Source organism: Galleria mellonella, unplaced genomic scaffold (assembly GCF_026898425.1).
Source record: "Galleria mellonella isolate WM207_F2 unplaced genomic scaffold, CSIRO_AGI_GalMel_v1 utg33, whole genome shotgun sequence".
Classification (NCBI taxonomy): domain Eukaryota; kingdom Metazoa; phylum Arthropoda; class Insecta; order Lepidoptera; family Pyralidae; genus Galleria; species Galleria mellonella.
Window position 1 is genome coordinate 636,959 of NW_026442079.1, and position 27,042 is coordinate 664,000.

At 32.0% G+C, this 27,042-nt stretch overlaps 1 protein-coding gene across 1 annotated transcript in view; it reads right to left on the bottom strand.

Annotated features, from left to right (window-relative positions):
• Nucleotides 1-1,027: 1,027 nt before the first annotated feature.
• The window catches only part of LOC113520235 (major facilitator superfamily domain-containing protein 6-like), a 28,905-nt gene continuing 2,890 nt past the window's right edge, over nucleotides 1,028-27,042 (bottom strand). The window contains exons 3-14 of the mRNA XM_052896598.1: nucleotides 26,800-26,938; nucleotides 23,210-23,435; nucleotides 22,613-22,784; nucleotides 18,996-19,210; nucleotides 17,840-18,047; nucleotides 16,764-16,861; nucleotides 14,352-14,511; nucleotides 12,184-12,368; nucleotides 10,912-11,167; nucleotides 8,852-9,063; nucleotides 8,384-8,576; nucleotides 1,028-3,934 (exon numbers count right to left, since the gene is read on the bottom strand). Coding sequence (XP_052752558.1) covers nucleotides 3,852-3,934; nucleotides 8,384-8,576; nucleotides 8,852-9,063; nucleotides 10,912-11,167; nucleotides 12,184-12,368; nucleotides 14,352-14,511; nucleotides 16,764-16,861; nucleotides 17,840-18,047; nucleotides 18,996-19,210; nucleotides 22,613-22,784; nucleotides 23,210-23,435; nucleotides 26,800-26,938 — 2,147 coding nt within the window. The 3' untranslated portion in view covers nucleotides 1,028-3,851. The remainder of the gene's footprint in view (nucleotides 3,935-8,383; nucleotides 8,577-8,851; nucleotides 9,064-10,911; nucleotides 11,168-12,183; nucleotides 12,369-14,351; nucleotides 14,512-16,763; nucleotides 16,862-17,839; nucleotides 18,048-18,995; nucleotides 19,211-22,612; nucleotides 22,785-23,209; nucleotides 23,436-26,799; nucleotides 26,939-27,042) is intronic.

The window sequence follows — 27,042 nt, forward strand, 5'->3', positions numbered from 1 at the left end:
GGATGAAGCAGGTCAGTTAACCCATCGTGATGAATTCAATAAGAAATGTTTACGAGGGTTTCCAGGGGGAACCACCTGGATGTCGACCTAATAGGGCCTATTACTAGCAATGGGGCTGTCTAACTATATTGTGAACAATCCCTTTCCCTCCTAGCAGGCAGGTTTTTTTAATGGATGATCATGGAATGGTTATCCCGCCTGTGCTATCGGTATACACTAGCGAGGTACCAGTGATGGATGATAAATAAGGATGAAACAGGTCAGTTAGCCCATCGTGACGAATTCAACAAGAATTGTTCACGATGGTTTCCACGGGGAATCACGTGGAGCTCAACCTAATAGGGCATATTGCTAGCAATGGGGCTGTCAAATTCCATTGCTAACAATCCCTTTCCCCCCCTAGCAGGCAGGTTGGTAACCGCAATTAAACTTTGGTGACGTTTTACACAGAACACTGCTGCCCTTCTCTAAGTCGCCTCTTACGACACCCATGGGAAGGGAAGGGGTGGCTTATTCTATGCCGGGACCATATGTTTATTACTAATGTAGGTACTAGTTTTCATCCTTCTCTGTTAGTGGTATACAATCGCGAGGCACCAGTGGAGGATGAAATGATAAGAAAGAAGTCAGGTTGGCCCTTCGTGACGAATTCAGTAGTAATTAACGATGATGGTTTCCCGGGGGAACTACGAGAATGTCATCCTGACGGAGTATTTTGCTAGGGCTGGAGACTAGTGTCTCCATTACTAACTTACCTCCTTCCAAAGCGATGATTAATGGATATAAACTTAAAACTTTTAGATATTAGGTACTTACATCCACGTAAGTACTCATAAATTGTACTATTGTCTTTTTGTTGACTTAAACTTAGTAGACGGAGTTTTAAAAGCTGAATTTTCGATGTATTCTTGTACGAGTAAAAATCAATTTCTTGTACACTGTATTCTATTTATTTATGAATTGAGTTAGTGATTTTACAGAACAAACAAATTTTATTTTAGTGTTAAACATTGTCTTTAGAATAAAAAAATTTTAAAGTAACAAATTAACATAAGTAGCTCTAATAAATTTCATTTACAGGTTACCACATTTCTATATATATGTACTTAATACTGATACGTAAATCATGAAGTGATTATAATTAATTCTTTTAAAATCTTTCTTTTATAGTAATAGGAGTAAGTACATTTTATGTTGCTAAGGACATAATATTCACTTAATTGAACAATCTTATTTTGAATAAGTAGGGTTTTTATAAACTTTAAGTATACATAATTATAACCACAATAGGCGGATCAGCCGTTTTATCCATTTTTTACATGAAATAAGGAATGGCATAAATAGGTGTGTATAGAAAGAACACCACGCTATTTTCTTATAAGAGCAGCAATTTGAATTTAGAAAGGGTATAACAGCTAACTTCACATGAATTACATCAATATTAATAACATTTATCAAGACTAGTTAAAAAAAACTTGCATAGGGCATTATTAAGAGCATTCATAGCGATATGTTGCATTAGATGTCAATTGTCAAAAATATTTTTGTTTTAATAGATTATATTTCATAATTATTAATATTATATAATTAATCAAAAATATTACTACTATAAATTTATATTACTATTTTAATTGAATAATTATTTAAAAATATATTTCTGAAAAAATGAGCGCTCGTAAGGCACTATACTACAGTGCTTTAAAGTGTAAGTTACATTGGCCTTATGCTACTTTTGTTCTTTTAGTATACAGTTTATATAAAAAGTAGAAAGTTTAAAAAATATTAGAAACAATTATTTTGAGGATTATTTTAGACATTGTATTAATAGTTTAATATTATATATTAAGCATTGTAGTATTCCTTGCGAGTGGTAAATATTTTATTATTTTAATCTAATATTATAACGTTATTATAAACTTTGAATTATAATTTCAATATCAATAATATTTTTTCAATAACTATATTGTCGTATTTTGTTTCTTATAGCAATTAAGAATAAAGCATTTGCAGTATATTTTTAAATTCCACAATTATTATAGATCACTGAGTAGGTATAACTATCTTTATAATTTTAATATATTTAAAATTTTATATGCAATACTTATATAATTAATATTTCGAATAAATTCTAATACTTAATAAAAAAAACCTTAAGAAAATATATTTAAATGCCAATCTATAAATAAGATAGGTAAGAAATAGGAACTGACAATTCCAATAGGATTTGAGTTTTTTTTTTTTTATCACAATCATCTTAGTATCCAGCCATTGTTAATCTTATACTAACGTACAATTTTCTTAAAACTAAATATATGTCTATCATATTAAAATAAAGCGACCTATTCTGAGGCACAATTTTTCTAAACCTACCTTTTAACCTATTACTTTGATAATTTTGCGAAATTACTTTTGTATGGATCATCATAGGCTAAATTTATAATAATGTTGATTTAAATCTATAAGAAATTTAGTTCACATTGGTCCCAGCAATAAAGACTTTGCTATTGTATCAAATTAAAATTTCAATTTTAGAATAGGTTTACAGAAAGGCGCCCCAAAATAGGCCCTATTGTCATAGCGTAAAAACATAATAAATCAAAACTTACCGTAGACCTATTACCTGCATAACGACCTTTAGGACCACGGTTCTCACAAAACTGTAAATAGAGTAAAGCTTTATAACATCTTTTAGTTGTCTGTATGTCTGTTTGTCCAAATTACTTTCTTAAGAACTAAAATTACCAATTGAAAAATTGTCAGAATGAAACTAGAGAACTAGCAGTCAGTGGATGGAGATTCACATTTTGACTGTATTTTTGCTTTGTATTTTGTTACGCGTCATTTTCGTTCAATAGGAACCAATTCTTATTTATTTAGACTAGTTATATAAAATAACATTAACATGGGTTACCATTAGCATGATCCCACACAAAAATAAACTATTGTACTTTTTAAAACAAAAAACAAAAAAATTTATACATGATAACCTAAAATTTGACTCTTATAAATTAAATTTAGTAATTTTATTTTCAACTTAATAATAAAACCAATTATTTTCTAAGGTACAGGAACACATTTTTTAATTTATAATTAACTATTAATTTATTCATATATCGAAAAGCCAGGAGGGCCGAATATTTGAGACTTCACCGCTTGATATATGCCTACTCTAATTGTACTCCTTTCTTACAATCGTAGAAATAATATATTTATATATTTTATTTACCTATACTATATATATATATATATAGCCACTTCCAAGTGACTTCACTGAAAAAAATTCCAAAACTGTTTTTATTTGATTTTTGAAAAATTCATTAAAAATATAATTATATAAAAAATCACTTGTATAACTGAATTGTGGAATAAATAAAATAAAAAAAGTGTTTTTTTTTCTTATAAAAAAGAAAAAAAAAACTATTACACAAAAATAAAGCATTATAGTCACTAATATCCTTCGTAGTTAGATCTATCTATGTCATGTTCACAATGTTTATTTTTCAAGCAATTTTTGTCAAAATCAATTCAACAGTTGCCTTTCTCTGTGAAACTGAGAAATTATGAAACAACAATTAATTAGACAGACAGACCACTAACTTCTGCATTTATATTACCTATTAATTAATGATTAATCATGAAACTAAATACTAAAAATGAAAGCATGAAATATGAAAGCATTAAAACATTAACTACTGTTTAACATTAACACTAAGAACGTATACATAATTCATGATTCAAATAAGAGGTAGTTATTACACAGAAAAAGTTCAGGTTATGCGAATATCTCATATTACAAGGACAGCATAACTAGCTCCATTTCTGGAGTGTTCAATAGAAGTAATATTTTAAAATTACTCTCTATCTTCTTCCCGGTTTTGTTCCAACATAGAGACCGTATCGTTTGGCTTTTGAAAATGCATCGTGGATGTGTAACCTGAAATTAAAAAGGAAAATTAAACTATTAATTTTTCATATAAAATTAGTAGTGATAAAAAAAGGTTATTATAAATCTTTAAATTCTCTAAAATCTTTAAATTATTTTCTCACTAAGCTTACTTTATTGAACATAATTTAGATTTTTACGTCTTGGCTAGTCATCAAGGCCAAGTAATCAATTAAAAGCAACATCGAAACCTTCTTTTATTAACTTACTGTTCTGATATGAAGATCCTTATTTATTATTTCTACAACAATAAAAACTGTATCATTCAAAAATATATATACTAGTTTTTGTACATGTTCATTTTGCAACTCATTTAATTTTCGAATGATATTCAAATTTTTATAAGGCATTTGTAATTGCAAGATTCACTTTTAAGAGCATTTATTATTTCTACATTGTTTATTAACAATAAGTTGTTATAATAAATTTTATACACAAATCAAATAAATCTAGATAAAGATTTAGTTAAGAATAAATTGAATTAATAATACTGGGTGTATCAAAAGAAAGGTGACATTTGTTTTGATTATTGCGTGAACGCAACTATTCTGAGGGGCGCGGGGAGTATGTCATTCGGTAGCCTAGCTTCTGGGGATTTAGTCGCGGTCCAGAACCGTGTATACGTACGCTAGTTTTACAAAAACTGTAATTTAATTCAGCGACTGTAGCGCGTAGAAAATTTTGTAATATTCGACATTTAAATGACGCGCCAAACCCTAAACTTATTGATAAATGGGTCAAAAAGTTTGAAGAGACCGGTTCAATGCTGGAAAAATTAAAATCCGGACGTCAAGGTCTTCGAGAAAGGTCGAAAACATAGACAATGTTTTTCAATCTGTTCGTGACAACCCAGACTTTTCGATTCGGAAGCGTGCTGATGCTTTAAACGTGTACAGATCGTCGTTGTTCCGCATTTTACACAAAGATTTAAAGCTGCACTCCTATAAAATTCAATTAGTGCAAGAATTAAAACCTCAGGATGCTGGGCAGAGGCTTGACTTCGTCAATTTTTCCTGGAAAATTGATATCCAGGAGAGATGACATACATTGGTCTCCACGAGGTAACGATTTAACCCCTATGGACTTTTTCTTGTACGTCAAGTCTAAAGTTTATGCCAATAAACCGACTTCCTTGGCACAATTAAAAGGAAATATCCGTCACGAAATGGCAGCCATCACGGACATTACATGCCGAGCCGTCATAGAAAATTTTAGAGTAATAAAAATTTTTTTAATAAACTTCTTATTTAATTTTTTATCGATTTTTTAAATGTGAACTTTATTTTGAGTCCCCTTGTATAAAATTATTTTCAAATATTAAAATATTGTTGCAAAGTAACGTTTCTCCATCAAAGAAAATAGGTGCTCACACAATTATTGTAATATATTAATAAAACAGAGGTATATAATACATAAGATATACCATCATAAGGAAAATTAAACATCATAAACAAATCGTCAATATTTTATTTTGTCATAAATTTAAACCAGATATGGATTTCCACACTATGGTGGCGTTTTATTAATACTGAATAAAAAAACTATAGATAAGATACTTGCTATTATAACATAGACTATTATAACAAAATACTGTTTACGTAAATGAAATAAATAGATAAATAAAATCATCGTTGATACCACAAATTTATACACAAAATAGTTTTGATACAACCATGCTGTTAAAGACACCGACGTTCTTTTAAGAAAGTGTTCTACTGGTTAAATTGAACATTTTCCCGAAAGAAATATGGATCGATATATAAAAAAAAAAAATTACCTAACCGTGCGAACATAGTGCGTCCAACTAACAATTTAGTACGAGAAGCTCGATATTTTGTATCTTTTTTGCCACATTTGTTTTTTTGAAAAAATTTTTAGTGGGAACGTGAACATTTTAGTAGAACAATCTCTTAAAAAGATACTATTGTTATAGACTTCGAATCGTATAAAAAATATCGCGTTACCATTGAGGCAATAATAAACTATATATAAATCTATCAGTAAATATCAAGATATAAATAAATTACAACTTATATCTAAATAAATTTATGTCTAAAAATAGGAATGATTTACAGTTCACTAGAAAAGTTCACTACGGCAATTATCTTAAAATATTAAAGTATAATTCGATTTTTTTTTCTATACTAATACCTGTATAAGCATAATTTACGTAAACAATTGTAAACCAATATCCCTGCCTATTAGAAAATTAGAGTTCCCATTCGTTAATTACTAACATATATAAACAATATATGTTTTTATTAGATACATGAAAAAGATCATGTTTTAATTAGATAGATGAAAAGATTTACCTGTTCTATCTACAACAGTTATAGAGCTACAAATATATAAGGAGGATGTTAAGGGGGACTGTAGTCTCCATTACTAAAAATATACCATTCGGTTGTCTTACACGCGGAAAACAACATGATTAAATTCCTGTAAATTGGTTACGATAGACTATGTAAATTGATCCTCACCTATCATCCCCACTAACGTACACCGATAGCGAAGGCAAGGTTACCATATCATTTTCATCTTTTTTTTACACCACTGTGGTTGCAAACAAGCATACGGACCACCTGATGGCTTACCTCTTAAGGTTACCGTAGCCTATGAACACCTGTAATAACAGGATCTTAATTATTTAGAAATAATCTAAATAATTAACATTATGTTCTAATGAAAATATTTAATTTAATTTCATTATGTTACAAAATTTTAAAAAAGCTAACTATTTATATGTTGTTAATATCGATGAAAAATATTTTATATATTTTATATCCCATACTATATTCACACATTTTATATATTGCACAATTCGAGGTTTTAACATTATCTCCGTTCTATTAAAACTGATCGTGACGAGGAGTGATTTAAAGTCACGTGCGAATATAAAATATCCTTTTTTATTGCCTTTGATATTACGTATTAGATAAAGAATTCTTAATTATTATAATAATAATATTAATTAGTATATACATATGATACTGTCAGAACATGCAGCTGTCAAAACCCTTACAAAAAACACACTATTCATTAATTAATAATTATTTTATATTAAATATTAATGTCATAAAAAAGAAAGATATACATTATTAAGCGACAGAAACAATATATTTGATATTTGTAAAGGGGTTTATCGTTAGTGAGATAAAATTATTATATTCTCTATAAAAATTCAAATAGAGAAGGAGAAAATTCTATATAAAGATTCTATATTAAAATTTTCATAAATAAAAACCATTATTAATATAGATATTAGTAAGATCAACAACTCAGACCAACAAAAACGATAGATTTACAAATTGAAGTCATTATTTTGAAAGTGTAATGCAACATACAGTTGACACCATTACTAACTAGGCGATATATCACATCCTGAGTGTTTCAGTCCCAAACTGTAACCTCTAAGCTAGATGGAAGGGTCACCTTCCATACTAGCTTGGAGGTTACAGCGTCACTCACATCATATCTCAGCATCCATAGTTGTCGAACTATGGATGCTGAGGGGGAAGGGATTGTTAGTAATGGAGAGGTTAGTCCCCATTGCTATCAATATACCCTGTCAGGGCGACCTCCACGTGGTTCCCCCTGGAAACTATCGTGACTAATTTATCGTTGAATTAGTTACGATGGGCTAACTGACATGTCTTTTCATCCTCACCTATCACCTCTCACTGGTACCCCGCCAGCGTATACCGATAGCGCAGGCAGGGTTACCATGCCATTTTCGCCCATTAAAAAAAAAAACTATGGATGCTGAGTGACAGACCGACCCATATAACAACGCATAGCCAAAACCACTAAATTTAAAATCTTGAAATTTTGTAGAGAGGTTCTTTATATAGCGTTGGTGAACAATAAGAAATGAATTTTGAAAAATCAACACCTAAGGCGGTAAAGCGGGGATTGTAAGTTAGTATCAAAGTAAAGTTAGTAAAAAAGTAAGAATACCACACGCGACAGAAGGCGCGGATAAAATCTAGTTTAAGATATGTATATATATATATATATATATATATATATATATATATATATATATATATATATATATATAATATATATATTGAGAATCGATGAGGATGGCTTTGCAATTTCAGTACTGTTATGTTCAAAGATCCTTTTTATTGGTCTTAATTCAGCAGTTTTAATATTTTTTTAATTATCGACGGCTAACTAATAATATCTCCTAAGTAAAATTTATAAAATTGTATAAAGTAGTTTAAATTTTTCTTTTAACTTACGTATCTCCTTTCTATGTTACATAGAAATATAATTTTCACATCAGTATATTGAAAATTAATATTACAACCAAAGAATTTTTTGTCATAGCTGTACAAATTTGTCAGTTAGGAGTTATTGGTGTTAACCGTCATTATGTTAATATATTATTACATTTAATATAAATTCGATGCTATTTTTTAGAAGTTTTATTACCTGATGTTATGAAGTTATGTTGTATTTTATCTTTGAGTAGGTATTGAACAAATATGTGTAGGAAACAGAAGACCAAGGCACCGATTCCGAACCAGCGGAACGTAGTCGATCCACCGTGATACTTGTAAAGTTGACCGCCGACTAAACTGCCTAGTGATGTTCCCACACCTTCGAATACAGCCCCTACTAATCCCTGTAATATAACATATTAACAGAATTTAAAGAAAAACAAATGAATAATTAATCCAACTATAAGACAAACGACTTATATCAAGTAGTAGCACAATTAAAAAATTTTACAATTTATTGAATGTTTCGATTTGTTTCCCTTTGTTTGTTTGTTTCACTCGCTTTTCTCGAAGCGTTTGTATGGAGACACTCTATCTATATAACCTATATTTGCCTTATTGAAGCATAAACTTTAATACGTCTAGAGTCAGATTGTGGAATTTACTAAATGGAATATACCTGAACAGTAGTTTCCGCGCCAGCCGGTGCCACTGCATTCGCATAACAGGTCATAATTGGATAGATCATGCCATATGTGATCCCTTGCAATATCTCTATGGGAAGCGCCCACCATGGGTTCGTCAGGATCGAGTACAATAAGAAGCGGATTCCGAAGGCGAACAGCACTAAACTCATCATTTTAACGTGTCCCACTTTTCTTAAAATGTATCCTAAACAAACATTTTTAACATTTAGTTTGTATCCAAGCAAATTCATAATTTATACAATTCAAATATTTGAAAAAAAAAAACAACAGCCGAGTTTCTTGCCCGCCCGTTTTTCTTGGCTAAAATTGTATTCTGAATGGGCGATAGAGTCACAAAAAATTACTATTCAATAACTTGAATAAAAATATTTCTTTCTTTATTTATTTTGTATGTTTTAATAAAGATCGGTTACAAATTTCACAACAGTTTATATATCTATATTTATTATAATTATTACTGTTAATAAAAAACAAAGTTATAGTTTAATCCTATCGTTATTTAGTACAAAGAATAATTTACTAATATTACAAGTCTGAAAATTTGTAAACAAGTTGTTGAATATTTATTATTTATTTAAAGTGTAAAACACTTTATAGCACCAAGTAAAAAAATAATATATATAACAGTATGTTTGTTACACAATCACGCTTAAACTGGCGGACTGATTTGAATAAAATTTAATAAACATGTTTGGGGTTTACACGGGTATTGAGGGTCGCTGCGACTCAAACATCTTTTTCCTTAAATATTTTAGCTTCTAGCTGACCGATTTTGACTTCTTTTTTTTTTAATTAAAGTTTATACTTTGACAAATATGAGCTGTAAAATTAATTAATTTTAGATAATCTAAATAGGTATAATTCGGCTTTAAAGCTTCGCAAACGCGTATTTCACGAGATTTTATTAAAAATTCAATAACTCTATAAATATAGAGTATTAATAAATATTAATGTTAGAAATAAAAATTTATATATCATTGTAAAGCTGAAAGTGTGTAATTTAAGAACGTATCGGTCATTTTATTGTGATCTTCAAAAACTTTAATTATTTTTAAAAATGAAAGTAGGAAATTATGATAAATGATGGATAAACAAAAAAGGGTTTAAGAATGTTTAAAAAATATATAAGAAATTTATTTTTCTCGAAAACTTTTATTTTCTAATATAAAAAAAATCATTGTATTATAAAAAGTAACTCGCCATTGAAGGTTATTTGTCTACAAACTTATGAACAACATACGATGCATCGTATACTTCGATGTCGGTTACCCATGGGTTTTTTGCATTTACTGCATGCTATTTTTGTTTTTATTCCTAATGAATAATGAAAATATGAGCATCTTTTTTTTTTAAATCAATAACTTTTTCATACGGTACTTCGTCCGCAACTATACCTAACAGTCTTTGAATACTTTTTATATCGGCAAGTGTAGTTGAGGACATTCGTAACGTCTTTGGAGATGAGGATCGTCAGATCGTCAGGCTCGTCCAATAAATTATTATTATAAATTTTATTCGTAACTATCACTTATTTCATGTTCAAAAGACACAAAACTCGAAAATTTCATTTCTAACTGACTAATTTAGCAAGAATTGGTTTTTTAATATAATAAACAATTACATTTGGCAAAGGAGGAAATTAATTCAAGTTTTACTTACCAATAATGTTAATTATAACACACAAGAAAAAAAAAACAAATTCACATTTACAAAATAACAAAATATACCGCACTAGGTATTGAGGGTCTCAGCGACCCCGGAGTAAAATTTTCCGATGAGTATAGTTTGAAAACTAAGATGAATATAAAGATGAAACTAATTCCATTCGTCTTTTGAAGGTCTAAACTAAAATATTGTGGTAGGAGAAACAGCTGTGCATAGTTCCTTCATAGTGTACCTGAGACCCGCTCAACTACTGGCCGGGTCGTTGCGACCCATTATACCCGTCAGGGGTTAATAAAAGAGCCTATATGCTCTTTTTATTCTAAAACGATCTATGTCAACGAAGCTTACATTATAAAAAATTACTTACCAGATACGAATAAGAAAGGTATTTCCCCGCCAAAAGTTTGAATAGCATTAACAAGGCCTTGTAAAGTTTTAATACGTTCGGATCCATCACAGGTCAATGCTGCTATGTCCTCCAGATACCAGAAAAGGAACTGCCATATCAATCCAGTGCAAAAGCCCACTGCTATGACCCATAAAATAAATATGAACGTTGGTAAAGAGGACAACAATGTTCCCACATCCGCCAATATATTTATAGACATTTTTCTTGTATCCGTCTGAAAATGTATATATTTATATAAGTACTATGCATGCAATGCAACCTTCAAAATCGTTAAAGTAATTTGCAGTGTTATGAAGGTAGTGAAACATATTTCAAAACAAATTGTCAACGCTCCTACTCACAGCAGTCACAACTCTCAGATATTTAAATGTCAAAGTCAAACATTACATTGAATTGTCAGTGTCATACATTAACTTATATGTCAAAATATTGTGCCTGCATGCTACCCTTAATCTATGGTTATACGTGTTGATGGATTAGGAATGTTCTTGAAGGAATATTTTCTATCTGTGAGTTTCCTTTACTTTAGATAGTCTTTACTATCTGTATTTTTTAATAGTAATATTATTTGATTATGGTTTATGTTGTTTTGTATAATATCGGTACCTAATGATGAGTGCAAAGGTGCATTTAATTGTTGAAACTTACATCTTCCCTTAGAATTAAATATAATTATTATTAATATATTGTTTATTTATCTTATAATTATAATGTCATTAAATTTTGATGACAATTTTTTTTCTTGCTCTTCAAATGCCAATTCTAGCGAGTTATGCTAGTGCTTTCACTAAAGATGAGTCTACATTACTGTTGCGCCGTTTGAATCAAATAATGTCACCATACAGTAAAAAAAAATTATAAATATAGTCCATATCAATGCTCAAAGCGGGACGCTTACCATTTTACTATAACACTGACTGATTTCTACTACTCTTTATATATAAATGTAAACTTTTTTTCTATATTTTATTTATTTATTTATTTTTATGTTGTTATTACTTATAATCTAAGTATATTTAAGTGTTATGGTTTATCGAAATAAATTTTCATTCATTCATTCCCTGCTCACTATGATGATCTTCTGTCTAGTTTCGATCCATCCGAATCGGGCTGTGCCCCTAGATGTTCATTGCCTGATTCCTCATAACACATGGTATTCTAGCTTTAAGACCAGGTGAGTAATGTGATTGTGTGCTTATTATTATTATTACACAGATAAACAGTTCTTACCTTTACAAAACAAGACACAACCACATCTCCAGACATGAAGACAAACATGAGTATAAATGCGATAGCATAATTTTTTGTTGCGCCTTCGCTGAACAAATCTATCAGAGCACCGGTAGTCAGGGAGAATATACCCCAGCCGACGGAACCCCACAATCTTTGCTTGCCATAATGAGCTATTTTGTCGCCTTTAAAAAAATAATAACAAAATATATTAGAAAAATCACTTGTATACGAAGAGTATACGAGGTCTGTCCGGAAAGTTCGTATAAAAGTGTTCTGGAATGCGAGAAAGAGGAGTGGGGAGGCCAGGTAAGCGCAGGACCCCTTCCTTATGTCCCTAACAATGCTTCAGTTCTGGTCTGACCGCCGTGCGGTGCGAACTGGCTTGTCACGCCATCTGTGAAGTTACCTCTTAACGAAACCCCGTCGGCATGGAGCCCGCTTCCGTTGAAGAGCAGCGCGTCGTAATCAAGTTTCTCTCGAAACTCGGCAAGAATGGCCGTGAAATTTTTGCCGATCTCAGAACAGTTTATGGGGATGATGCTGTGAAGGAACCAACCGTCCACAAGTGGCTAAAAAGATTCAGAGAGGGCCGAGAAAGCGTTCAAGATGACCCACGTTCAGGACGTCCTTCCACTTCACATTCCGACGAAAACGTGGAAAGAATTCGAACTTGTGTTCTACGAAATTCTACGTCGATGTGCTCAGACGCCTCAAAGCTCGTGTGGCACGAGTTCGTCCAGAATTGGCGCGAGAGGGGCGTTGGATTCTTCACCACGACAATGCCCCTGCCCACACCTCTCTTGTTGTCCGTGAGTTTTTGAGTAAAAATTCCATTACGGTGACCGAACACCCCCCCTATTCGCCGGATTTGGCCCCGTGTGACTTCTTCTTGTTCCCAAAAACCAAATTGGTACTTCGGGGGCGGCATTTGGGGGACATAAATGAGATAAAAAAAGCTACGACGGGGCAGCTGAGAAACCTACAACCAGAGGACTTTCAAGGAGCCTTCTCACAGTGGAAACGGCGTTGGCACAAGTGCATTATGTCACAGGGGGAGTACTTTGAAGGGGATAAAATTGATTTACCTGAATAATTGTAAAATAAAATTTTTAAAAAACTTTTATACGTACTTTCCGGACAAACCTCGTATTTCAATATCTCATCACCTTGTGTTTAACAGACATTTGTGGCGGAAAAAAAAAACTTGAGAGCTGGATTCTGCATTAGTATGAATGTTGTTTTTCGATCCATATTTGTATGGGAAAATATTCAATTTTACTGCTAATAATGCATACAAATATTTTTATTGTGCGTTATCTAAGACTGAAACCATAGGAGTCGGCGTTGTTAAAAAGTCAACTTATAAAGGTCGTCGTAAAATAAAATATAAATAATTGCTTACATTTATGTATTTATGTATTATGCACGAATTTTAGAATTTAGGTTACTCGCTGATACCTTATAGGTTCTCTGATAGGTTACTTTCTCAAGGTAAAATATTTTTTAAAATCGGTTGAGTAGTGTTTGAGCTTATTTATTACAAGCAATCATATCTTTCTTCTTTATAATATTAGTATAGATTAAAAACCTGAATATTATATTATTATTATTGAAAAACAGGCTTTTTCAGGGAGAAAAATCTGTGACACTGCGACCTTTTCATCTTTTGTGCTGGCCCTTTTTTAAAGTTTGCTGCTAATTCCTATCCAAGGTCGGGAATTTTAAGATACTTTTCTAGCGACGTTTTTTTATCTTCTCAGGATATAGAGTGTTTTCCAAACGAGATATATCATTTATGCATGAGTGGGCTATAGCAACACATTAAGTGCTGCGGCTTTTTTCCTCACTGGGACAAAATCTGCAAACACTTTTTGGGCATAAGCTTAGTTCGGCCATATGCTTGTTTAGTTTGCAGTGTCCCGTGAGAGCCAAATACAATATTTTCACTCAAAAGATTTAATTTTTTAGAGTAATTTTCTGAAAACCCCTTAATCAGGGATTTTATGTGATTTAATCCTGGCAACAGGAGCCAGCTATTATTTGCTGCTTCTAAACTTTAAAGTTTAAATATTATAAACAAAAGAAAGCCCTTCGCAATAGAAGGATAGAAGGGATAGTGTAGTCTTATAATGATAATGTATATAAAGAATGCAAATAATCCTTACCAAGAAGATGGAAACAAATAGCATCAGCAAATGTCACTACAACCGCTTGTCCCACCCAGTTGATGATCATGAATAAAAAGAACAACCAAAACTCTGTTGTATATTGCGTTTGCATGTTCTGATTTACACTCTCTGACACCGACTCCAACATTTCATTTAACTGTAAGAAATAACATTACAATTTTTATTGATATTATTTAAAGAATTGTTTATTTGCTTGTTGTCAGAAGTTGCAATCGATCCTTTTGAAATGTATTTTTTTTAATGGATGATAATGGAATGGTAACCCCACCCATATATAACCGCGCTATCGGTATACACCGGCGGGGCACCAGTGAAGGATGATAGGTGAGGAGATGAAGTAGGTCAGTTAACCCATCGTGACGAATTCAACAAGAATTGTTCACGATGGTTTCTCGGGGGAACCACGTGGAGGTCGACCTGATATTGCTAGGGCATATTGCTAGCAATGGGGCTGTCAAACTCCATTACTAACAATCCCTTTCCCCCCTTTGAAATGTATTATACACGTATATATTTATATCGTCATCATCATCCCAGCTACTGCTGAACATAGGTCTCTCTCATAGACTGCCATAAAGAACGGTCCTGAGCCATTTGCCTCCACTGACTCCCTGCAATGCATTTGAGGGTTGTTGGTAATGCGGACTACCAGTTCCGTTATTAATAATATACCCTATCTGGTCGGCCTCCCCGTGGTCCCTCCTGGTCGTCTTGAGGTCGTCACTCCATCTAGTGGAGGGTCCTCCTACACTGCGTATATATTTGGCATGAAAAAGTAAATTGACAAATTTTTATCCCGGTCAAACAATGTATCCTGGTTACGAAGAATGTAATCGTGAATAAAAGGCAGTTAGTACCTACGTAATATTTTTTCCTATTACATTGCTGATTATGGATTACATTTCTAAGTAAGGCTATTTTGGCTTTGTCTCTACATTTTTTCGACGAACATGTTATCTATCGCAGGATGTATATTGTTGAATATTTTTACACAGAATGGCAAGTAAGCTGAATAGTATATTGTTATATTAAAATAACCACAGAAATTTAATCAAAATGGCATATTATCATTCGTTCGGACACTTTATAGTGGAACTTATAACGAAATCTTTATTGTTTATTTTTTATGATACTTAGAATTACAAACGAGCTGAAGGCGTGACTTGATAGAAAATGAAAACTGCATCTATACATATACTGCATCGTGGATATCATCAGGATTATACTGTAATGACCATGGTATCCTTCACATATTACCATATAATAAAGCAGCATGTGCTAGCTATAGATCTTATTTCGATATGAATGTTCAACGTACGCACAATTACAGGTATGAAACTTTGAATTTAGATTTTATGGTAGTCCCACAGAACTTTCTATTCATAAATTGACCTTAGCTTGTCAAGGGTCAAATTGTCTATTACTGAAGAAGACTGTAAAAATATTGTTTCTATGGGTATCTCTGCCGTGAAGCAGCTATATAAGCTGTGTTTAGAGGGTGGGATATAGCAGTATATCATAGCGTACGGAAGCATAACATCATAGTCCTCAAGAATGGCATCGAATTCATTTCAAAATCATCTTCATTTAATTAGATTATTTTTACAAGCAAACTTTGGGTTCGAAATACTGTTATACGCTTTAAAAAAACCTAGCAAGAAACTTAACAGTTACTCTTTTAAATTTTAACTGATAATCCTCCTATTCGTTTAAATGTATTATGTCTAAAATAACATGATCAACTAACACCATGTACCTCATCGCATGAGGGGTTCAATTGACGGATGCATTACAATGCATGCTGTAGTGTTTATAGTTCTGTTCTTCCCTTTAGGTGACAGTTACCAATTACGTCAGGTGGACTGTCAGTTTATTATTCTAAGTATCATAAAAAAATAGACAGTTTATTCAAGAGAATAACAAACTTATCTGTTGATTGCTTAACGATCATCATTAGATTTGCCCGTTTATCTGCGTCCTTAATACTTGTAATTGATACGTAAATTATAGAATCATAAAACATACATACATACATATCTGTCACGCCTGTCTCCCATTAGGGTAGGCAGAAACAATGAAACGCCAAATGCTTCGATTCAAACAAACCTCTTTCGCTCTTCTTCCAGATTCATCAATCTTTCCATACACACTTCCCGGTTACTGGTACTTTTAATTTGGCCCTTCTTCAGCACGTCGCCTATTTGGTCGACATACGTCCGTCTAGGGCGGCCCCTACCGACGTCTCTATTCATTCTTGCTCGATAAATCTCTTTCGTAATTCTTCTTTTATCCATCCTTTCCAAATGGCCAAATCAACGCAACATTTCTTTTTCGATTTTTGTCACTACATCGTCTTTCAGTCCACACTTCTCATAAAACAATACATACCAAACTATTGTTACAATTAATTTGGCAAGACGCATGGAACAGTTCGGTCTCCAATTGGTACACAGCCGGCGATGCACATGTTGGATGGTGAATTGAACCTGGAATGACACAATAAATTGTATTACAATTTGCACATGGTCTCATCGATTTTAAAGCTAGTACATTCATAAAAGATGCTAAAGATATTTAAATGTGTATAAGACAAGCAAATACATGTAAAGCTTAGATAACAAGGGTTTATGAAAAATCCAAGACATTTGTATTTAAAAAGTCATTTTCAAAAGGGTTCTGCTTTCCACACTAAATAAACTTAATAATAAAAATAATATAGCCTTTATAGAGGTCAACTTAACACTGCCTTTAAAAACAAACATTAAATTTATAAAACTTAATAAAACAAAATAACTTATTCTACTAATTGCTTCTTGATTATTTTCTAAAGATCTGAACCCTTCACCAACCGTTTTCACTCTCGTCTTTCCAGAGTCACTCTGTTTCATGTTATTCCAGCCACTCATCATCATACCAGCTTTTAACAGTCTACTGCTGAACATAAGCCTCCTCCAGGCGGGTTTTGCCAGTAGTTGCCACGCTTGGCAGGCACGCTTGGCAACCGCTGTTAGGCTTTGGAGATGTTTGGAGAAGGACACGGCTGCCTATCCCTCACCTCCCCTAGTCGCCTCTTACGACACCCAGGGGCAAGGAAGGGGTGGCCTATTCTATACCGGGATCACACGGCGATAGATTAGAAATGGTATTATGTATTAATGGGGTAAAGATGTATTATGTAATGCATAGCTCATAAAAAAAAAATTAATTATTGTTTGTTTTGACTTTTAAATCGATTATCCAAATTTTCCGGAAAGAAATGCTCGTTTGTTTTGTGTTTGCTCGTCGTGGTTTTATTTCATTCGGATAATCGAGATTCTACTGTAATAGTAATCGCATTTCCACATTCTGATTATTATAAACAGAGTTATCTTTATTATAAAATACACCATTGACTGAATAATTTAAAATTTGAAGAATAATAACAGATAACTATTATAGATTAATTCATGTTCATAGACACTAACCATCGGGTAATGTAATATGATTAAGTTGCACATAAAGGCAGTCGTCCTTGGAGATCACAGTATATGGGAATACGGTGCCCGTGAATGATAAATTGGTTGGGAAACCCTCCCCAAACCTCAATTTAGGCTGGCAGGCACTAGCAACATTCGCTTGCAGACTGTCACATATTTCCTTGATTTGCCATGGCTCCACAAGCTCGCACGCTGCCTGGTTATTTGAACAATACTTATGTATACAACCAAAACAAAAAAATACATTACAAATATATATTCGATCGTTAAATAAATGTCGACACTTATAGCAAATACCCTAAACAATGTGTTAATTAATTATTACTTAATCAGGAAGTAAGTGTGAAGGTCAGCAACATCATTATTATGCAATCACACGAATGAATAAAAAATAAAAACAAGAAAATATTGTTCATTTTGATAGGTAATATTTAGTTTTGAGCTCAAAATATTTGCAGGTAAGGTTTAATTCGCTTGGCAGCTGAAGTATGCATAAAAACATACACAATAATATTGCACGTAAACATATATAACAGAAGACAAAGATAGAATACTATTTGTAACCACTTTTCAAGAATGGTTACGTGTGAGTATCAGCATGATTGACACAAAGTATTACAGTATGTCCAGGATGCTATTTATAGCTATATGCGACAATTATCTCTTTTCATCAAGAGAGACGTCAGCTTCTTTGCCATACTGTTTTATAAATCAAATTCTTCAATTTTAATGAAGTCTACAATACAAAGAAAGCATGCACCTGAATAGTACTTTATATAGTACTCACAAATATTTTTGTATTATGTTAAACAGCAAACAGAATAAAAAAAATACCTACCATACATTACTACATATTTAGGTACTATACATGTTCATTAACGGGCATAAAAGATCCTCCATAAATTTTCAGCACTTAAATTTATAATACAAGATATAAATATATCTTAATATTTATTTCTTGTATATAAGCTCTGACAGCGAAATTTAAAATTTTTACCAAATTATTATACTAATTCAATAGCTATTTTACCAAAATAGCTATTGAATTGAATATTAGTAGACTAAAAATGTTTTGTACTTTTGAATTTTCAATTAAAAAGTAGAGTAATGTATGAAAAAAAAAAATAAAAAAATTTGTATTTACTGTGCATTCATTCTCCACCACATCTTCCGATACTGACATATGCGCATTTTCACCGATACAAAAACGATAAAAGAGCTCGTTATCCAAACATATCATGTCTGTTTTAAAAAATGTCATAATGTTGGTTAGAGTTTGGTCCGTACAGTTGAGGCTACATGGTTGGTTGATGTTCACGAAACCGCTTCCACTGCGACAGTGGGGAGTATACTTATGACCTGCGAACAAATTAGTTATAACATGTAATAATCGCTATCTGCAAGTTCACACACACGAATTTAATATTTTCCATTCCCGTAGCACGTTTCCGAATATTTATATACAATATATGGCAATTCGGACGAAAAACCGTAACCGTCACCTGTAAATATGATCAGTATCATAAATAATGAAGATTGTGTTCCATAAAAAGAAAAAAAATTAAAATCCTAAATTAAATCTTTTTAATGTGCCCAATATAAATTATGCACAATAAAGAATTAATACAATACTACTTTAATCGTGGCAAAATCAGTTATTTTTATTTAGAAACTATACTAATGAAACGATTTTGATAAAATTTACATGAGATCAATCTGTAAGTACATCCTTTCAGATATAAAAAAATATTTTTCAAATGTTATTGCAATCGACGGAGTTATGAGGTAACAAACATAAAAAAGTTAAAAACTAATTGAGAACCTTCTTTTTGAAGTCGATTGAGAAAAAATAGAACGAACAGGGACTATAGCACGGCATTTTCTGAAGACTAAGATGCCCATGCCTCCGTAACCAGAGATTTTAATGCCACACCCATCCTTCAAACCGAAACAGCTGCATGACAGTAAAAATACTAATGAGATAGTTGAACTTAATCCATATAAAAATAATAAGTGCCATATAACCACACCAACCGCCTAATTCACAAACCAGGACACCTTGTGTTATGAGGAACCAGGCAACTTACATCTGGGGGGCGCAACCCGGAAGACTGAGTCTAGAACTATTTCAGAAAAGTTCGTTTCTTAAAGGACCTCATTTAGACAAAGCAACGTGCTTATAACTGCGTCACGGAAACCCTGCATAAGACTTTTCTTACATTAAGAAATTATTTAAGATTACAATATAAGAAATTTTAAAAATTTCATATTTTAAACAATCAATTCAAGTTAAAGTTTTAACAATTATGGACATCTATCAGGTCGACCGGTAAGTTTATCCTAAAAACTGTCGTGTATAACTAACCTGGGTAAACTAATAAATGCCATGTAGGTCCTGGCATAGAATAGGCCAACCCTTCCTTTCCCATGGGTGTCGTAAAAGGCGACTAAGCGAGCTTGTAGTGGAAGGATGAGCAGCAGCATCTCTCTTAAATCATCATTAAAAGCCAAACTGTGGTTGCTAAATCCGCCTGCCAAGCATGGCAACTACTGGCATAACCCCTCAGGGGGAGGCAATGTTCAGCAGTTAATAGTTTACGGCTGATACAACAAACTAATAAATACACTTTGTTACGGTTGCAATAACATCTTCGAGTATAACAATAGTGCAGGCGGGATTACTATTCCATTTCCGAGACATTAACCTGCTGAACATAAGTCTTCCTTATACTCGTATTTACTTCACTTTTTCGAATTTTATTTTCGTAATGCAACAAATCGCTAATAGTAGCTCACAGCTTCAGTTAGGTATTTGTTAACAATGTTGTTGTTAATTCCTGGTATCGGGTTACCCATCTGAGTTTCTACCCGAACACATTGTAAGATTGCCTTCTCATGCAGTTTATTATTAGAACGATAACAATAAACGATCAGGAGCAAATGAGGGCAAGCTTACAAAACAAAGTTATGGTTCGAGCTGACTTTTGATTAAGGTTAAAATAAAAAAATAAATAAAAATATCGTACCCTGTTCTACAAAGGACTTTAAGAGAAGTAAAATCATTATGAAGTTACGGCCTCTACATATTTTACCTATGCGATGTATAAAATACTCAGAGATTGTACAGAGTAGTTGCTAGACTATCGGCAATGTGTAAATATAATTTAAGCATTACTCTACGCAACAATAGTTTATTATTCTTATATTAGGTTATATTATTTATTATTCAAAGTATTTACAAGAAATATTCAGTTATGTTTATTATGTGCCAAGGGTTGTCTCCTTTAGTGATCTTCCGGTTTTATAGTAAGAGCACACAGGTATGCGACCTCGGATTCCCGAGTCACTACAGTTTTGGACCAACCCCTCCGCAACTGCAATGCTTTATATTTCCCATTTCTCCATAAAGCCTTAACTTCTTTTTTACCAACTTCCTCTGCTTTTTCCTCAATTCTTTTCTCTATATCGTAGATGGCGGATACTAGCAACAAATGCATTTTCAAAGAGGAATAATGTCAGGCAGACGAGCAGCCGTAAAACTAATAGCCAAAAACTTGTGTAATGTAATAAAATCATACTACGCCATCCTCAAATAAATTGGGATAAGGGCAGGAAGATGATGATCAGAGTATCAATTACGAACATTATTATATAGGAGCACATATATAGTGTTATATTGTTGGCATCAAAGTAAGGCAACAATGTATGGTAGACATAGCAAACGGAACAACGAAAGGTTTCAAATTAAATAATTGCACAACAACAGAACAATGTGGTATTACATTAATTCTATGAATTGTGGTCAACGGATACAATATATATAGAATATTTTGCTTATTTGCAGAATAAATTACACAGACAGATTAGGTTTTCATTTCATATGGACTCTATTATATCCGATCCTTGACATAAAGTGTTTCTGTATTATAGTTATATCATTTCCTTCCTAAGCCACACATATTATTCGTATCATTTAGCACTCTATCACTGTTATAACATACACTCTATTAGAAAAAATGTGTAATAAAAACATACCATCATGATAGTATTCTAAGTACTTTTGAGATTTTACAACATATATATATATATATATATATATATATATATATATATATATATATATTGTAGAGTAGCCGTATATCATTTCCAATGAAACTCTTTATGAATCCGGTCTTATATTGTATTATATACTTAAATAATATTCACGTACCTAATACCTTCATACAAAGGGGAAGAGATTGTTAGTAATGCGGGCTACTATTCTCATTAGCTAGCAATATACCCTGTCAGGTCGACCTCCACGCGGTCCCCCCTGGAAACCATCGTGCTAAATTCAAGATGAGCTAACTGACCTGCTTTTTCATTATCCATCTATCATCCCTCACTGGTGCCCCGCCGGCGTATACCGTTAGCGCAGGCGGGGTTACCATTCCATTACCATTCATTAAAGAAAAATACCTTCATACAGATTCAGTAAATTCAAGTGATCGGCTTTTTATAGTATTTTATATGTGATTCTTTGATTGACATTGATATAACTTTTTTATTTATGAACCGATTGAAATAAGAAAAACACTATATGTTAAGTGGAGTAAACCGCAACGTACTAGTAAAAACCGCATTCAAATCGGTTAAGCTATTTCTGAGATTAACGCGCACAAACGTAATTCTAAAAATCACTGTTTTGGGTTCTATTGCGTTTATAAAGTCCCCCTATAATAGTTTTACTTATATATTGATTGATTGATAAGTTTGACCTACCGTCCAAAATTATATCGTTGGTTTCAATGAAGGCACAGCTATCTCGCACCGTAATGTTCCCAATGTGTGACAAATACTTCAAACTGTCTACGCTGTTGTAACAGTATTGTGGTATGCGCCAGTGCTCACAAACTGTTTGCCACATTTTTGGGGAAGATATGTCACAGTTCATCTGAAAAAAAAAAGATTAGTATGGATATCGAATTTAAATACAACACTGACTACTCAAAGTATTATATTATATCGAATGTAAATACAAAACTGACTTTCAATCCGGTCAATCAACATAATTATCCCGGTCACGCAGATAAAGTCGCAGGGAGAATTTAGTAATATGATAATATTGTCTAAGCTATTTAAAAAAACAACAAATCTGCATAAGAGAAAAGGTCCTGTTAATAATGGGGGGTTGATTTCCAAGCAACAAATTTTTGTGGAATTCATTACAATGGGCTAAATTTTCTGCTTTCATGCTCACCCACTTTCTTTTACTGGTGGCTCGCCAGCGTATACCGATAGCCCAGATGGAGTTACCATTCTATAACCATACATCAAAAAAAGACAGACCGGAGTAATTAAAAGCATTGATACACTCACCTCACACAATGCCACTTCATTTTGGTTGGCTGTACTTTGTAATGTACTAAGTTTGCATTCGTCTACTGTAACGTTTTCCTTACAACTCTTGAGTACAGTTTTGCCATTAACACAGTCTAGCTGTATAATAGTTCCAACTTGATTTTGTGGTATAAAGTATATAGATCCGAAACTCACTATTGTTATTATTTGAAATATAATGAAAATAGATTTTTGTATCTTAAATCTAAAAGAAAAAACCAAAAATAATTTAAAAGTCTTATCCACGACATACACACAGCTACTTCTATCTTATGAAAGTGAAAAAAAAAAAAGAAACAAAATCAAAACTAAATTGACGAAAGATATCACGTAACCGCATTTAAAAATATATATAATAGTACCTATTAAGAACCTCCCCCTTTTCAAGAAATCAAAAGAAAAATAAGAATAAATCTAAAAGGAAGAACAAAAAAGATTATCTGGATTAAAGAAATATTACAGGAAAAAGGACGTGAAGTAAGAGATAGATATAATTATCTAAGAAGGCTATCTATCACGCTTGGAGCGCTCGATTTTCTTTGTTTATCATTCTTCTTTTTTACCATTTTTATTTCATTTATAGTCTTCTTATAGTATAGGTAGGAAAAAAGTTGTGGTGATAGTGGATCGCCTTGTCTGAATCCACGTATAATGGTGAACTCCGGTTTAATAGTTTTTAGTTGAATTCTTGCTAATCCTCTCTTAACTGATGCATATGTATTTGAGAAATAAGGGTTTTCCATATTTATTTTTGCAACAATTTGTTTGATTACGAGTATATGATCTATGGTCGAGTAATTGAGTAATTTAATCGAGGAATAATTTTTAAATTGAGCTTTACCTAAATAAATTTCCTTTTGTATACGCTATGTACTGAAATGTATGATACCATGTGGTCCCGGCATAGAGAGGACCACTCCTCCCTTTTGCGTGGCCGAGTGCCAGCTAAACTTGGCAACTACTAGCAAAGCCCCGTTTTGGAGAAGGCTTATGTTTCGTAGTGGATGGTTAACGGCTGATACGATATGATGATTTATTAAGATGTACACAATGTACACCTGTAATTCGTAGCATAAAATACCATAGGGTTTTTTTACAACACAGGGAACAAACGAGCATGCGGCTCACCTGATGGTAAGTGACTACCGCCGCCCATGATCACCCACAACACCAGCGGCATTGCAGGAGTGCTGCCGGCCTTTTAAAAAAGGAATATACTCTTTTCTTGAAGGTTATGTTGTCGTATCGGTTCAGAAATACTAATATTTTTATTAGGGATTGTTTCCGTCTGTGCTTAGTAAGATAAGGCAAACAAAAATAAATATTCACGGACAAAATATTATATTCATAAAAACGTCAAACGTCTCATAAACCTGTTTTAGCTATTGAACTGTTTTCTTTTTCTTTTGTGCTAATTTCTCAGTTTGAAAGAACAACTGATAAAACATTAATAGTAAATAGGTGTGTAGGTTTTAGATTGTATAAATAAAGAGATAAGATTACAAATAGATCTCATCACTGCAAACATTTAACGAATACAAAAAAAATAATTTTAAACAGTATACTATTTTGTTGTATATTTAAAAAAAAATCAATGTGGGAAAATAATTTACTCGTACTGAACCGAGATCGAATAGGATAATTATAGTATATATAGTTATCTATATTTTGCGCTTTGTAATAGAATATAAGTGATATTTTAATAGACTTTACTTTGTAATAAGTTTATTTTAATTATTTATTTATATTTATTCACATGCCACGTGGTACAGATTAGTTATTACAATAAGTAAGCACGTGACACTCTGTAAGGACACCGCAATTTACAGAGAGAACCATCCCCTTTTGATGACAGTTAAAATCACAAGGTAATATTTATTTTTATTTATTATATTATATTATGAATAAAATGTAAAAATACATATTAGCTTCTTGTTAAAGAAAATTATTTAATGTATAATATGTTTTATTTATTAGGTACTTATTAACTCAATTGCAAATTTTTTATGACTCTTAAGTGTTTTATCTCATTAGGTATTTTATTATATATTTGGATTGTCATTAATTGGGCACCAGATTTAACTAACTGTAGTGTTGTTTTGTATGGATACTTAATTTTATTTTTATATCTATCGTTTATTTATTTTTATAGGTTAAAAAAGGTGTATATTTTTTCTTACAAATTTGTTTTCTAGTTTATATGTAATGGTAAGAATTCTATATTTTCTAAAATATGGTTTATATGAGGTTGTTTGATTTATATTGATTATTTCTTTTCAAAAGTAAATAAGTCCACTATACTTATAATATTTCCCCACAGAATAATACCGTATGTGAGCCAGCAATAGGCATGCGCATAGTATTTTTATAGTTCAAGCGAACGTAATAAACATATTTCATATATTATTAAATAAATATATATATATATATATATATATATATATATATATATATATATATATATATATATATATATATATATATATATATATATATATATATGGGATTTAGAAGAATATATGTTTCTTTTTATCCGGTTACATAAACATATCCAGGTCACGCGGACGAAGTCACCAGTATATATACTATATTTATCGTATATAAAACAGACACTATTTTTTCGTATTTATATGGACCTGTCACACGGGCCGTGTCACAACACGCAGAGTATATCAATACCTGGAGAGATGATTGTGCTGTCATGAAACTGATTGTGTTGTCATGGCCAGACTTTATGTACGCACACTAATATTAATATTATCTTATAAGATTACATCACGAGATTAAGTAGTACGTACATTTTTATATGGTTCTCTAATCATACACAATTATTACAATGATAAACAGGGCGCTGTGTAATATGATATGATCCAATTACACCATATCTCTGTATTTGAGTTAAAACACTCGATTAATTATAGTAAAGAATAGACATATATTGAAGAATTATACAGATTAAGATAAGAATCAATTTATAAATCGATTTATCACATATTGCATATTATAATGAGATTACCTATTTTTATTATTATCATATAATAACTACATAACACTGTACCTAGTTAGTAAATAAAAATCAAGGTCTTAAATTGATTAAAATTTATTTTATTTTGTTACTTAAAAAAAGGGTTAGAAATAAACAGACTTCAGATTTAAAGAAAAAAATAATACAAATAACAGAGTTTGTTTTAAAGCATCTTCTAAAAGGAGCAGGCGCTCAATGTACATGTATTTATATCTTTGATTTTGCGAGATAAACCGATTAGGTGCTTTTAAAAATAACCTTGGTAAAAGTGATAAGTAACAATCACCAAAATTCTAAGTGCGTTGACAACCCGCCTGGCAACTACTGGCAAAATCTCACCAATGATGATAAGTGATAAATCACCAGACTTACATATTTAAATACACATAATGTTTAGTAGTGAGTGACAAGAGCTCTACCGACAAGAGCGCAGCTCTTAAGTAGGATAGATAGATAGATAGAATGTTTAGTGTATAATCTATGGTTTCTATATGTGTCTACGTAAAAAAATATTTTTAAATGGTTTAAAGTTTTTTTAACATACCTGTCAGCGATAACACCAAAAAGTGGTTTTGCTATGAGCCCAAATATAGGCAGTATCGTGTATATGAGACCTACAGTCGCTGATGAAAATCCTAATTGACGTGCATAAGTCGATAGATAAGGCACTAAGGGTGCCGTACCTACAACAAAGATAAAACACATTTTTTAATATAACACAAACATTATTAGACATGAGACTAACAATACAGTGGTTCAGGAGAACAGATTACTACATTGTAATTAC